The sequence below is a fragment of the Hemibagrus wyckioides genome, linkage group LG07 (assembly GCF_019097595.1).
Source record: "Hemibagrus wyckioides isolate EC202008001 linkage group LG07, SWU_Hwy_1.0, whole genome shotgun sequence".
Taxonomy (NCBI): Eukaryota; Metazoa; Chordata; class Actinopteri; order Siluriformes; family Bagridae; genus Hemibagrus; species Hemibagrus wyckioides.
The window spans coordinates 5918925-5932403 of record NC_080716.1 but is presented as its reverse complement, the minus strand read 5'-3'; the positions used below and the strand labels follow the sequence as shown (position 1 = coordinate 5932403).

The window sequence follows — 13479 nt, the reverse complement described above, 5'->3', positions numbered from 1 at the left end:
ACAGTCCGTGGGACAGACAGGGGCAGCTTTGTTTCAGGAAAGAGTGTCCATAATCACCGGTGTGCTGATATAGATTATATGTTTAGAACCATATTTTTACATTTATTGATGTTTCTGCTTCAAAAAAATTATTTTGACTTTTCTTATTTTGTGTGGTTCATTTATTTTAGGATTGAGAGGTTGTGGCATGTTCTCTGGGCATCTGTAACAAATGTCTATTACGATATTCTACGCTCTTTAGAGGAATATGGCTATCTTGACATTTCAAACCCAACCCACCTATTTTGCTGTCATCATGTGTTTCTTCCACGGCTTCAAAATGACCTTGACCTGTTTCGTGGCACCTGGGACAATCACCCAATTCTCACAGAGGGCAGTATGACACCTAACCAGTTGTGGGCAATGGGAAGTGTCTACCATCCTGTACCAGAACCCAACATAGAGGTATGTTTCCCACTTTTGATAGCAGTAAGCAAAATGCATTTGTGGTGGTATCATGCTTTATTCTTTTAGGATGAACGATAAATAAGAATGTGATTAAAGTCTGTTGTATTGAGATCCATAGGTAGGCCTTCATGTGTTATGTTAAATGAGCGAATATTTGTCTTTTAGGGACTTAGCATACCACATACTGACTGGGAGAGTAGTGGCCTCATAGCAGATGAACACACCAGCATCTTTATTTGAGGACTGAATGCCCCTTGATTGATGGACAAATGGCAGCACTACAGGAATCTGTAGACCTCAAAGCAACCTCCCAGACATTTGGCTGGGACATCTATCTAGCAGCGCTTCAATTTTGCCAGTCTGTTCTTGTGGAGTAATTGTCTATATTAAAAGCAGATCACATTTATTTAGAACTTGACATTAATGTTTCAACTAAGCACCTGTTGGGAAGAACTTTGGGTGTTTTTTGCTTTAAACTAGCACTAACTTGTTTGGCCTAAACTGACATTCAGTTACAAATGCTCTATATCAATGGAACAAAATTGATAGAAAATATTGTTCACAATGCAAAATTATAAAATACATTTATTTTGACATAATAAAACAGTACAACACATGGAAGCTGCATTCATTTTGACCAAAAAAAATTCAACTGAAAAATATCTTGTCAACTTATTGTGTGGTGGGTGAAGTAGAAGCATATAACAGGCCATTTTGGCAAACACTGCAAACACACTAAACTGACCACAACTCTACTACTATTTGAATGTGATATAAACAAACAGTCATATTACTGGATATTGCTAAAGTTACATTTAAACATTGAAGCTGTGATAACACAAATAACTGCTAAAGTAAAGAAATTGCATAACGTTGCCACAGGTGAGTGATTAAGGCTAATGTTAGACAAGCCCAAATCCATACTTGCATGTCCCAATGCACCTAATCAGGTCCATTTTGAAGGAGTGATTCTTTGTAGTGGCCTGGCAATGGTAGTATACAGAAGCAGGTAGAGGATCTTGGGAGATCACCTCTTACAACTAGGTTTACTACAGCCAGGTTTTCTTTCACAACTTCCCATCCAACCCAAAAATTCAGCAAGTCTTTCAGCTCTTTGCTGGATGCTGAAATGTAATATATATTTTTTAAACTTGGAAGTTATATTGCCATTTATGATGGCAGCATCATTTGTGCTCTTGGACACTGCAAATTGCACAATTTTTATTTTTATATTACATGTCACTGAAAAAGATGCATAGCCAGCTAGAGATGAACAATTATGTGTCATGATTTATAAAACATCATTTACATCTGTGTGTAACGACAAATTAAGCAGGCTGTATAGAGTCGGACATACTTTGCAGGTGCCAAAATGTCTATGAACACATACCTGCATCAATGTACTGCTTTAAGTATCCAGTGATATGCTGGGTTGTTTCAGCTGGATATTCCTCCTCCTCCTCATCGTCATCATAAGTAGGCCAGGATATCTGAGAAAGCAGCATCTACAGCAGCAAGTTTCAGTGCCTATGACTAGAAGACTGTTGGCAAATACTGACTTTGAATATACATTGCTATGAAAAATGATTTGCCCCCTTCTTGGGTTTGTTTTTTTTGTTTGCTTTTTTTGCATATTTGTCACATTGAATGATTCAGATCAAACAAATTTTAATATTACACAAAGAAAACCCAAGTAAATATAAGCTGCAGTTTTTAAATGATGATTTTGTTTTTTAAGGGGGGAAAAAAGCTGTCCAAACTTGCCTGGCCCTATGTGTTATAGTAATTGCAAAACAGTTCTAATCAGTCCACAAAATACTTGCCCAGAAATCTTGGGGATAATCAAGATTTTTTTGGCAAATGTGAGAAGAGCCTTTGTGTTCTTTTTGGTCTTTCGCCTTGAAATTCATTGGGTACGGCAAGAGAAATTTAATTCAGCTGAAATTTGAATCAATTACTTTTACATGGGGCTAGGTAGGTTTGGACAGCTTTTTTCCTTTAATAAATAAAATAATTACTTAAGAACTACATTTGGTATTTACTCATGGTTTCTTTGTGTAATATCAGAATTTGTTTGATGATCTGAATCATTTAATTATGAATATATGCAAATTAAACAACAATCAGGAAGGGATAAATGCTTTTTCTCAGCATTGTATTCAACATTAATTATGAAGAAAAGTGCAAAATGTATACCCAATGTATAAAATCAATCATTACCTCTGCAGAATAAGCATCCTCAGATTCCATTGGAAAGAACATCACATCATTCCTTTGAGTCAGAAGTGGCCAAAGCAACGTCTCCTTAAGTCCTTGTCTGATTTGTGTAATTTGGCGTGTTCTTCTCAGGAGAAGAACACGCCAAATTAAACAAATGATATGATTAAATATGATTATAAAAATATTAAATATTTCTCAGAATGCATGAGAAGCCCTTTCTCACTGTACAATTTGTGTTAAATTTATTGCTTTTTAACTCAACAATCTATGTATAAATACGTTTCAAACTGAGAAAAATCATAACATTCACGTCTAATATGTAGTTAAGATACATCATAACCAAAAAATTACATTACCACATGTGGAAGCAGACGTTCATTGAGCCAATGTCTGTTCTCTTTAATTGGACCAGGAAAATCCCAAGACAAACAAAGTTCCAAAACGTTATCACGTTGGTTCTCATCCAATGTATCTGGTCCATTAAGCTAAAGTAAATAAATAAATAGTCAGTACAAAACCACCCAAAGACAGAAGAATATTTGTTGAATAATTAACAAAGTATCTGTACTGTATATACCTACCAGGTTGATTGTCTCTCTCAAATCAATATCAGGGCAGTCCTCCAACAGTATAGTGGCTGTATGATGTGAGCCACCAAGCAGAACATGAACAAAAGCTCTGCTGAGCCCTGCAAGGCATTTACCATTATCCACACATGGCACTTCCGTTGTGGTGTCTGCTGTATCGTCAAATGTTCTACAATTTTTTTATTTTTTCTCACATAACAGGTTTTATCAGTCTCGTATACCTTTCCCCACAAACGCTGGCATGAATTTCTAAAACATTGTGGGTCATTTGTTCTTGACATATTGGACAGCAAGCCTATGGGGTATAACACAAAAAATATGGAATGGAGTACAAATTGCACACACAAAAAGGAACAATATGGTTCTAACAAATACAGCAAGTTTTACTTAAATTGCAGGCAAGCCATAATCATCAAAGTCAAAACAAACACCTGAAATATATCAGTCTGTGTGTAATGAATCTATATAATAATTGAGTTTCTCTTTTTTAATTGAATTATTGAAATAAATCAACTTTTTGATGATGTACTAATTTACTGAGATGCCACTATATATATAGCAATAGTACAATTGTTCACACATGCAAGTTTGAGTGTAGTAAGCAAGACCACCTATTCATTTTTCTCTGGTTCTACATCATTGTTGTCCACCACAGCAACAGAGCATGATTTAATGTGGTCAGGAAGGACTTGAAGAGGATACAGCAAATTTCCCTTCTTACATATTGCCTTTGGCATATTCTGAAAGGCCTCAGATGTTGGTGGCAATGGACTTGTGTCAAGCTCCTCCTGGAGCAGAGCTACATATATAACAGAATTGTCCTTTGCTCTTGCAGATTTTACAATTCTCCCCATGTAGTCACGGTCTGCTGGAGCTATCACACTTTCTGCTTCCCCAAACACCCACAAGGGAAAACAAACGCAGTTATCCAAATATTACATACTATACACATCTACATTACACATACAAAAATTAATGAAGCAATAACCTGCCTCCAAAACTTACCACCTGATCTGTAAAGTAACCATCCACCTGTTACATCCTTCAACTTTGGGTACAATTCAGTGAGCACATCACATACCTTTTAAAAGGAAAAACAAAACACAATTCTAAAATTACAACATGTTAGCCCTGCTGTGCTTTAAAATTAACCAACTAGCTAGAGACAAACACCATATACCTCTTCATGAGTCATGTTGTCATCTAAATTCCCATTTCCAGCCTGAGCATGAAGCAGATGGTCTTGGTCATTTGGAGACCTATCATTCTGTGCTGGAAGAAGGTAAAACAGCACCTGAAAGGAACAGGACATGCACCAGAAAAACTGCATTTTCCCCTCTGGTTTGCAAACAATCCTGGGAAGGATCTGTTGAAAGAGAATTAATTTTACTAAAGTTCGCTGGCAACATCTTTTCTATAAAGACACTGTCTATCCATTGTATTTTATTGCATTCTAGTAACATAAAATGTGCTAAACCTGGTCATTTCTGTCTGAACAGATGTCCTTTGTGTATGTCCTCCTCGACTGTGTGGTCTGTAACTATATTATAAAGAGTGAAACAAAACATTGTTTACAAAATATACATTTCAATTCCCAATGTAGTATTTAAATCTTTAATGCTGGAGGCATGAGGCCACAGTACTATGCACTATGCCATCGTACCACCTTACTAACTGTGTGTGAAAGTACTACCTGCTACTGTTCTGGCTAGGCCCACCAGAACCTCATTGGACATTGTTCAAGAGGGACAAAAGATTTCTGGCTGACCTTAAAACTTTCTCATTGCCTGCCTGTGAAAATATCGGAATATTTAATTTTGAGTTTGAATAAATTATTATTCTTATTATAGTATTGATACAGTGTATTACTCAGTGTATACCATACAACCACAATCATGAGGAAGACTGCTGAGTTGAAAGTTATCTAAAAGATGATTACACTGAGTTATACATATTCTAACTAATAAATAAAAAGAAAATCACTCTAGCTTTTGAAATAATTATTTTAATGAACTTTGAACCAACTGAACAGGTTACTCTCCAAGTTTTCTGAATCTGTCCAACTAAGCATTGTTTAGCTTTTGTGTTTTGTTTCCTTTTAAAAGAAAAACAAAATTAAATAAGCTGCATTACACTTTAAGTGCTCTAGCATGCAGGTTGTGCTCCCGTGAGATTTCTACCTCAGCAGATTGTTGCACACAACATGCCATATATATATATATATATATATATATATATATATATATATATATATATATATATATATATATATATATATATATATATATATATATATATATAGCAAATATAGTTATTTGTCTGTACAAATACAGACTGCAGTATCATCTCTGAAAATCCCTCCCTAACATACATAAAAGGTTTCATGCTGGAGTTAACAAATATTTGACAAAATGAGTCCTATTTGTCTCAGAAGGTATGAACACCATTTGACAAAAGTTTTGCAATGTTAACAAATCCAACCAACATTAACTGATTACAGATTATTCTCTTTTCATCACTAATGCTAGTGTAAACTAGCACTGGTTCCAGTAGTCAACATAAAAAGACTTACACAAATAGTAACAATGCGCAAGGCTTCATGATGTTTGTTAGTGTCCATGTGCTTGATTCTCAGTATTTTTTCTACTCCTGTGATATGGTGTGTTTCCTCCTTGTGCCTAGTGTGTCCATGATAGATTCTGGAGCCACCGTGACCCTGATCATGATGAAGTCTTTACTGAAGATTAATGAATGAATCCATTGTGGTATTCAGTTATGTAATGATACACATTTAAATACATATTGTATTTAGTCATATTAAAATGTTACAATCTGGGAATTATGTTCTGTTGGCTGAATTTACCATCTACTGATTAGGTCAGTAAAACATTTTAAATCTTCATCTACTGCCATCTGTACAGAGTGTGTAAGCTCTTCTCTCTGGCAATACAGGTCCATCACAGACATAATTAATTGCAGCATAACTAACCAGGTTTTAGACATATTTAGGCAAACTGACTGCATTTACTGCTAGATTTGTTTATATGGGTCTTTATCAAGCACAAGACTTTTTGATAATTTTGAATAGTTTTCCAAAGTTTAGCCACAATTATATCTGATGGATTTTCTCAGCAGCCACACATTGAGTACATATACTACATATATAGTACATACTAATAGTGTGCAGAACACTCTATTGACTGTGTCTAAACAATTATCAGAGGCAGCTCAAATCCTCTCTTCTGATTCTTCCAAATTAATTGATTGAAAACAGAATAATCACTGAATGGATGAATGGATGTGGAGTTACAAATGTGTGTATTGTACATCAGAAGCAATATTATGTTTATTTTTATAGTTCATTAAACATCAGACAATGACTAAGCACAAGTTCAAAATAAAATAGAGTGGTAATTTTTTTAAATGAAATTATAGATGTAATTTTAAAAAATAATTTTTATTCATTTTCATTTATTTTATATCTTTAAGATATTGGTAATACCACTGTATATTATCACCTGTAGTAGTAGTGAAATTGCAGAACAGAATGATGTCATTACCTTCCAAGACATGCTTTTCTGTTATAAGATGCTCAGTCATTTGCATTGATGTGCTCGCTGTGGAAAAAAGAGAAAAGTAATAAACAAATGAATGAAATAGGAAAACTTGTAACTAATGGAACTAATACTAAGACAACAAACCTAGAAGAAACATTAACAGTAAAAGATTAAAGAGCAGCATGATAGAGATGGTAAGCTGCTGAAAGATAAAGCTGAAGGAGTTTACTGTCATAGCCTGTGGAGCTCCACCCTTCCTGCAGCTGACACTGTTGATCAGAATATTTGTCACCAGGGGGCAGAGGGACACCAGGGTTTATTAACTGTAATTACTGCACCACACAACCAGTCTCAATTAAAATATTATTAATTATAAATGAAGCCAAATATTTCCTTACATGAGAGCAATGTCATAATAAATGAAACATCTCAACAGATAATGACAAAACATAATTCAAAATAATATTCTTTTTGTATTTAAAAACAAAAAAATCTACTACAAATTTTAATTAAACTAATTTTATTCTACAGTTAAAGCTTCCTCATGAGATTTCTTGATTTAATAGGTTTACATTAATACCAGGTGAAATCATGCTTATACTGTAATCCAGTTGAATAATTAGAAACTTTTTTTCCTTAAGTTTCGTATGTGCAATGAAATCACATTTTGATAAGCAATTTGATGTTTTTATATAAATCATACACAATATGTTTTCTTAAACCTGACTGATCAAAAGTAGGAAGTGCTGCTGGTGTTGCATGACTTTCACAGTACCTACTACTTCTGATTCAGTATCTACTTCTCGTCTAGTGATACAGTACGCATTGATCAGTATATCAATGCAATGTTTGTAGTATGAATACAGTCTGGATATTCTTCATCCGTTATGGTGACATGGTGACCTGAAAAAAACTATAACAACCTACCAGATTAGAGCACCTGCACCTCTGTCACAGTAAACATATTTAAATAATACTTATGGTTGTTGTCTGCATTTTGATGACATTTGGAAATACAGGACAGCAGAGACATCAGGCAGGTGCTTTTTTAAATAAAAATACAGAAGTATCATCATCTAGCACATTGTGTAAAATTTACCTCAGGTTTGATTCCCTGACTCCCCTGTCCACCACAAAACAAAACCTTTAAGAGAATTATGGGAAAAACGCCATTGGGATATTTTCTCCAATGTTACTTTGGGACAACTTGGAAAATAATATTCTCCTTCCATAGATTATACTACACCTCTTAAATTAGACATTTCTGAATGTTGTGAATCCCCAAACAAGTTGTACAATATTGTGCCTCTTAGAATAGATGATCAATCTTAATTTATGTTTGTACATATAAATGAATGGAAATAGAATGAATAAGGGGAAAAACTGGCCAACAAAGTACAATGAATTAAATTTAAAAACAGTACACACCAGCAACAAGTGCCTCTTTATTTTATTTCTGTTACTTCAGCTGCATATGTTACTACAAATGTCTTTTGTGTCTGTGGTTAACTGATAAGTTGGTAAATCTTTGATATTTTAGTTGGTATATCTTTGATATTTAACATGTAACATCAAATGAATTATTTCATAGGTTTTTGTACAGTCTCTCATTGACTCTGTATCACTATGCTGCTACTCTAAGAGCACAGTGATAGAGTGCAGAATCTGAGATCTGCATATCTTTGATAGTAAGTTCAGTAGAATCTGAGGATGTTTTTGCATTGAATCGAGAGCCAGAGGGGTTGTACTCTTCATCATCTGCTGACTTTGCGCCATTAAACAGTAAAAACTGTGGTGCGCTGTTGGGATATTGTTTGTACCAGTAAAGCCAAACATAATCACTGCTTGATTCATATGAACATCTCAGAGTAACAGTGTCTGTTTCTTTCATGACACTCGTGGCATCTTCGTCCTTTGGTCCACTTTTATCTGCAAAACTGTCTTTTGTACAGAAGAATATCAATAAAGACATTATATAGATATCAAAACATTAAAAATTGGTATTTGTGTAATATCCAGTATATTGACATAAAGACTACATGAATTAATGCTGTATGATATGAATATTAGTTAATTCCATTATTAAACTGTAGAATAATAATAGAATATTAGTTAATTTCATTAATTTATGGAAGAATTGATGGAAATTACCTGTAACTAGAGTGAGAATCAGTGGTATGTATCTCACTATGTACAGTAAGTTGTACAGTTGAGCCATTTCTGAACACAGCTCTGTGAGGATTCTGTATAATAGTGCTGTATGTGCTGAACTTCACATGTCTCTAGAAGGCCACACCCAGGAAGTGATGCTGTTTGTTTATTTTACACAGATCATCACTTCACAGTATCAGTGGCAGTGAACTGCGTCAGTAATACAGAACAAAAAACACTGTTACTTCACAACCCACTGCATCAGACACACTATTTTATCATTGTAAAATATTTATTCTTCAATAAAAAGATATAAAGGATAAGAATATTTTGGCCCTTTTATCAATTTTAAACCATTCAAAACATTTAAGAGAGAATTCTGTCTTTGCTTCACACTTTCTTTTTTTCCTTTTTACAAGCTTTTCCTAGAGTCTCTGCTTGCACTCCGTTACATGACAAGAGCATACCTAATAATCTCTGGTCTTTGTGTGTGTAACAGTGTTCCATGTTAAAACTGAATAGTCACTTATGTAAAAATACCAGGTCCAAACACCAACTGGTCTGTAGTGGTTATACCATCTGTAGAGATAATGCTATATGGAGAGCAGGTTTCTTGTATAAATCTTTAACACAAACAAATTAAAGTACACACACCATATAAAATAAAGTAACAAATTAAATCAGACATTGCAGTATAATATTACACAGACATACTCCATCCCAACAGAAGCGACAAAGCTAATTCTTATATCCTGCAAAGCCTAAAACTCATTCCTTAGTTCTCTAGAGTACCTCATAGCTGGTCTGAGTGAATAGTCTCAGATGCTAAACACCGATCAGCCATAACATTATGACCACCTGCCTTATATATAGTTGGTCCCTTTTTTGCTGCCCGACCCATCAAGGCATGGACGCCACTAGATCCCTAAAGGTGGACTGTGGTATCTGGCACCAAGATCCTTAGCAGCAGATTCTTTAAGTCCTAACAGTTGTGAGGTGGGGCCTTCATTGATCAGACGTGTCAGTTAAGCACATTCAACAGATGCTTGATTGGATTGAGATCTGGGGAATTTGGAAGTCAAGTCAACACCTCAAACTTGTTGTTTGACGCAACTGTTTTTGCTTTGTGCCATGGTGCATTATCTTGCTGAAAGAGGCCACAGCCATTAGGAAATACCACTTCTGTGAAAGAGTGTACATGGTCTGCAGCATTGCTTAGGTAGGTGGTACATGTCAAAGTAACATCCACATGGATGGCAGGACCCAAAGTCTCCCAGCAGAACAATGCCAAAAGCATGACACTGCCTCCGCCGGCTTGCTCTCTTCCCATAGTGCATCCTGGTGCCATGTGTTCCCCATTTAAGCAATGCCAGTTCTGATGCTCACATGCCAATTGTTGGTGCTTTTGGCAGTGCACAGGGTTCAGCATGGGCACCCTGACTGCTCTGCGGCTATGCAGCCCCATACGCAACAAACTGTGATGCACTGTGTATTCTGACACCTTTCTATCAGAAATGTTTCTTTCTTGGACCACTTTTGATAGATACTGACCACTGCAGACTGTGAACACCCCATAAGAGCTCAGTTTTGGAGAAATTTCAAATTCAAATTTTATTCAGATTTTATTGGTCACATATGAAATCATACACAGTACGACATGTAGTGAAATGCTTTTTACGACTGTCTTACACAAAAAGAAAGAGTAAAAAAAGAGAGAAAAAATATATATATATATATGTATATATATATATATATATACACTATATTGCCAAAAGTATTTGCTCACCCATCCAAATAATCAGAATCAGGTGTTCCAATCACTTCCAGCGGATGCTGAGGCGCATAGTGCGAAGAGGTCACCAACTTTCTGCAGAGTCAATCGCTACAGACCTCCAAACTTCATGTGGCCTTCAGATTAGCTCAAGAACAGTGCGCAGAGAGCTTCATGGAATGGGTTTCCATGGCCAAACAGCTGCATCCAAGCCATACATCACCAAGTGCAATGCAAAGCGTCGGATGCAGTGGTGTAAAGCACGCCGCCACTGGACTCTAGAGCAGTGGAGACGCGTTCTCTGGAGTGACGAATTGCACTTCTCCATCTGGCAATCTGATGGACGAGTCTGGGTTTGGCAGTTGCCAGGAGAACGGTACTTGTCTGACTGCATTGTGCCAAGTGTAAAGTTTGGTGGAAGGGGGATTATGGTGTGGGGCTGTATTTCAGGAGGTGGGCTTGGCCCCTTACTTCCAGTGAAAGGAACTCTGAATGCTTCAGCATACCAAGACATTTTGGACAATTCCATGCTCCCAACTTTGCGGGAACAGTTTGGAGCTGGCCCCATCCTGTTCCAACATGACTGTACACCAGTGCACAAAGCAAGGTCCATAAAGACATGGATGACAGAGTCTGGTGTGGATGAACTTGACTGGCCTGCACAGAGTCCTGACCTCAACCCGATAGAACACCTTTGGGATGAATTAGAGCGGAGACTGAGAGCCAGGCCTTCTCGTCCAACATCAGTGTGTGACCTCACAAATGCGCTTCTGGAAGAATGGTCAAAAATTCCCATAAACACACTCCTAAACCTTGTGGACAGCCTTCCCAGAAGAGTTGAAGCTGTTATAGCTGCAAAGGGTGGACCGACGTCATATTGAACCCTATGGATTAGGAATGGGATGTCACTTAAGTTCATATGCGAGTCAAGGCAGGTGAGCGAATACTTTTGGCAATATAGTGTATATATATATATATATATATATATATATATATATATATATATATATATATATATATATATATATATATACAGGGGTTGGACAATGAAACTGAAACGCCTGGTTTTAGACCACAATAAATCATTAGTATGGTGTAGGGCCTCCTTTTGCGGCCAATACAGCATCAATTCATATTGGGAATGACAGATACAAGTCCTGCACAGTGGCCAGAGGGATTTTGAGCCATTCTTCTTGCAGAATAGTGGCCAGGTCACTACGTGATGCTGGTGGAGGAAAACATTTCCTGACTTGCTCCTCCAAAACACCCCAAAGTGGCTCAATAATATTTAGATCTGGTGACTGTGCAGGCCATGGGAGATGTTCAACTTCACTTTCATGTTCATCAAACCACTCTGTCACCAGTCTTGCTGTGTGTATTGGTGCATTATCCTCCTGATACACGGCACCGCCTTCAGGATACAATGCTTGAACCATTGGGTGCACATGGTCCTCCAGAATGGTTCGGTAGTCCTTGGCAGTGACGCGCCCATCTAGCACAAGTATTGGGCCTAGGGAATGCCATGATATTGCAGCCCAAAACAATCACTGATCCACCCCCATGCTTCACTCTGGGCATGCAACAGTCTGGGTGGTACACTTCTTTGGGGCTTCTCCACACCGTAACTCTCCCGGATGTAGGAAAGACAGTGAAGGTGGACTCATCAGAGAACAATACATGTTTCACATTGTCCACAGCCCAAGATTTTCGCTGCTGGCATCATTGAAACCGACATTTGGCATTGGCACGAGTGACCAAAGGTTTGGCTATAGCAGCCCGGCCATGTACATTCTCCCTGTGGAGCTCCCGACGGACAGTTTTGGTGGAAACAGGAGAGTTGAGGTGCACATTTAATTCTGCAGTGAGTGGGGCAGCTGTGGTTTTATGTTTTTTGGATACAATCCGGGTTAGCACCCGGACATCCCTTTCAGACAGCTTCCTCTTGCATCCACAGTTACTCCTGTTGGATGTGGTTCGTCCTTCTTGGTGGTATGCTGACATTACCCTGGATACCGTGGCTCTTGATACATCACAAAGATTTGCTGTCTTAGTCACAGATGCGCCAGCGAGACGTGCACCAACAATTTGTCCTCTTTTGAACTCTGATATGTCACCCATAATGTTGTGTGTATTGTGCTATTACTCTGTTAATTAAACCTTCACACTCTGCTCTTACTGGTGGAATGTGCAATCAATGAAGATTGGCCACCAGTCTGGTCAAATTTAGCCATCAATAACAGTGAATATAAATATGAAAAATAAAATAAAATAAAAATAATATAATAAAAATATTAACAAAAAAATAGTAGTATAATATATATGTATACAAATATAAAACAAAAATATAATACACTAATATAATACAGTACAATGGTTAACTTTGAAATGGTGTTGCAAAAAAATACACTATGTACAGTGACCATATGTAGATAACATAAATATATATGTAGATGTCTGATCCAGTGGTCTAGCCATCACAATTTGGCTTGCTCAAATCCATACACTTGCCCATTTTTCCTGCTTCTAACACATCAACTTTGAGGACAAAATGTTTACTTGCTGCCTAATATATCCCACCCACTAACAGGTGCCATGATACGGAGAGTAATAATACATATCAGTGTAATTCACTTCACCTGTCAGTGGTCATAATGTTATGGCTGATCAGTGTATATAGTTTACTGTTATGTATGTGAAGACATGCCTTGTCTTTAGTGCACTTCTAATTTAATTACAAATTGATCCT

General features: G+C 36.8%; 1 protein-coding gene across 9 annotated transcripts; it reads right to left on the bottom strand.

Moving 5' to 3' along the window:
- Positions 1-1075: 1075 nt before the first annotated feature.
- LOC131356035 (uncharacterized) lies at positions 1076-13459 on the bottom strand. 9 transcript variants are annotated; one of them, XR_009204981.1, is made up of 10 exons: positions 6815-13459; positions 4732-4794; positions 4435-4620; positions 3866-4335; positions 3476-3549; positions 3249-3355; positions 3024-3152; positions 2668-2788; positions 1838-1952; positions 1076-1571 (listed from the first exon to the last, which is right to left on the bottom strand). XR_009204981.1 is itself a non-coding variant. In XM_058394778.1 (3 exons), exons 1-3 carry the CDS (start codon positions 2707-2709, stop codon positions 1390-1392), a joined length of 339 nt encoding a protein of 112 aa, XP_058250761.1. In that variant the 5' UTR covers positions 2710-3012; the 3' UTR covers positions 1076-1389. The 9 variants fall into 9 exon arrangements, 1 of the variants encoding a protein (XP_058250761.1); XR_009204977.1 differs by adding an exon at positions 4948-5045 and having other exon boundaries at positions 3249-4335; XR_009204980.1 differs by having other exon boundaries at positions 3476-4335.
- Between the last annotated feature and the right edge of the window lie 20 nt (positions 13460-13479).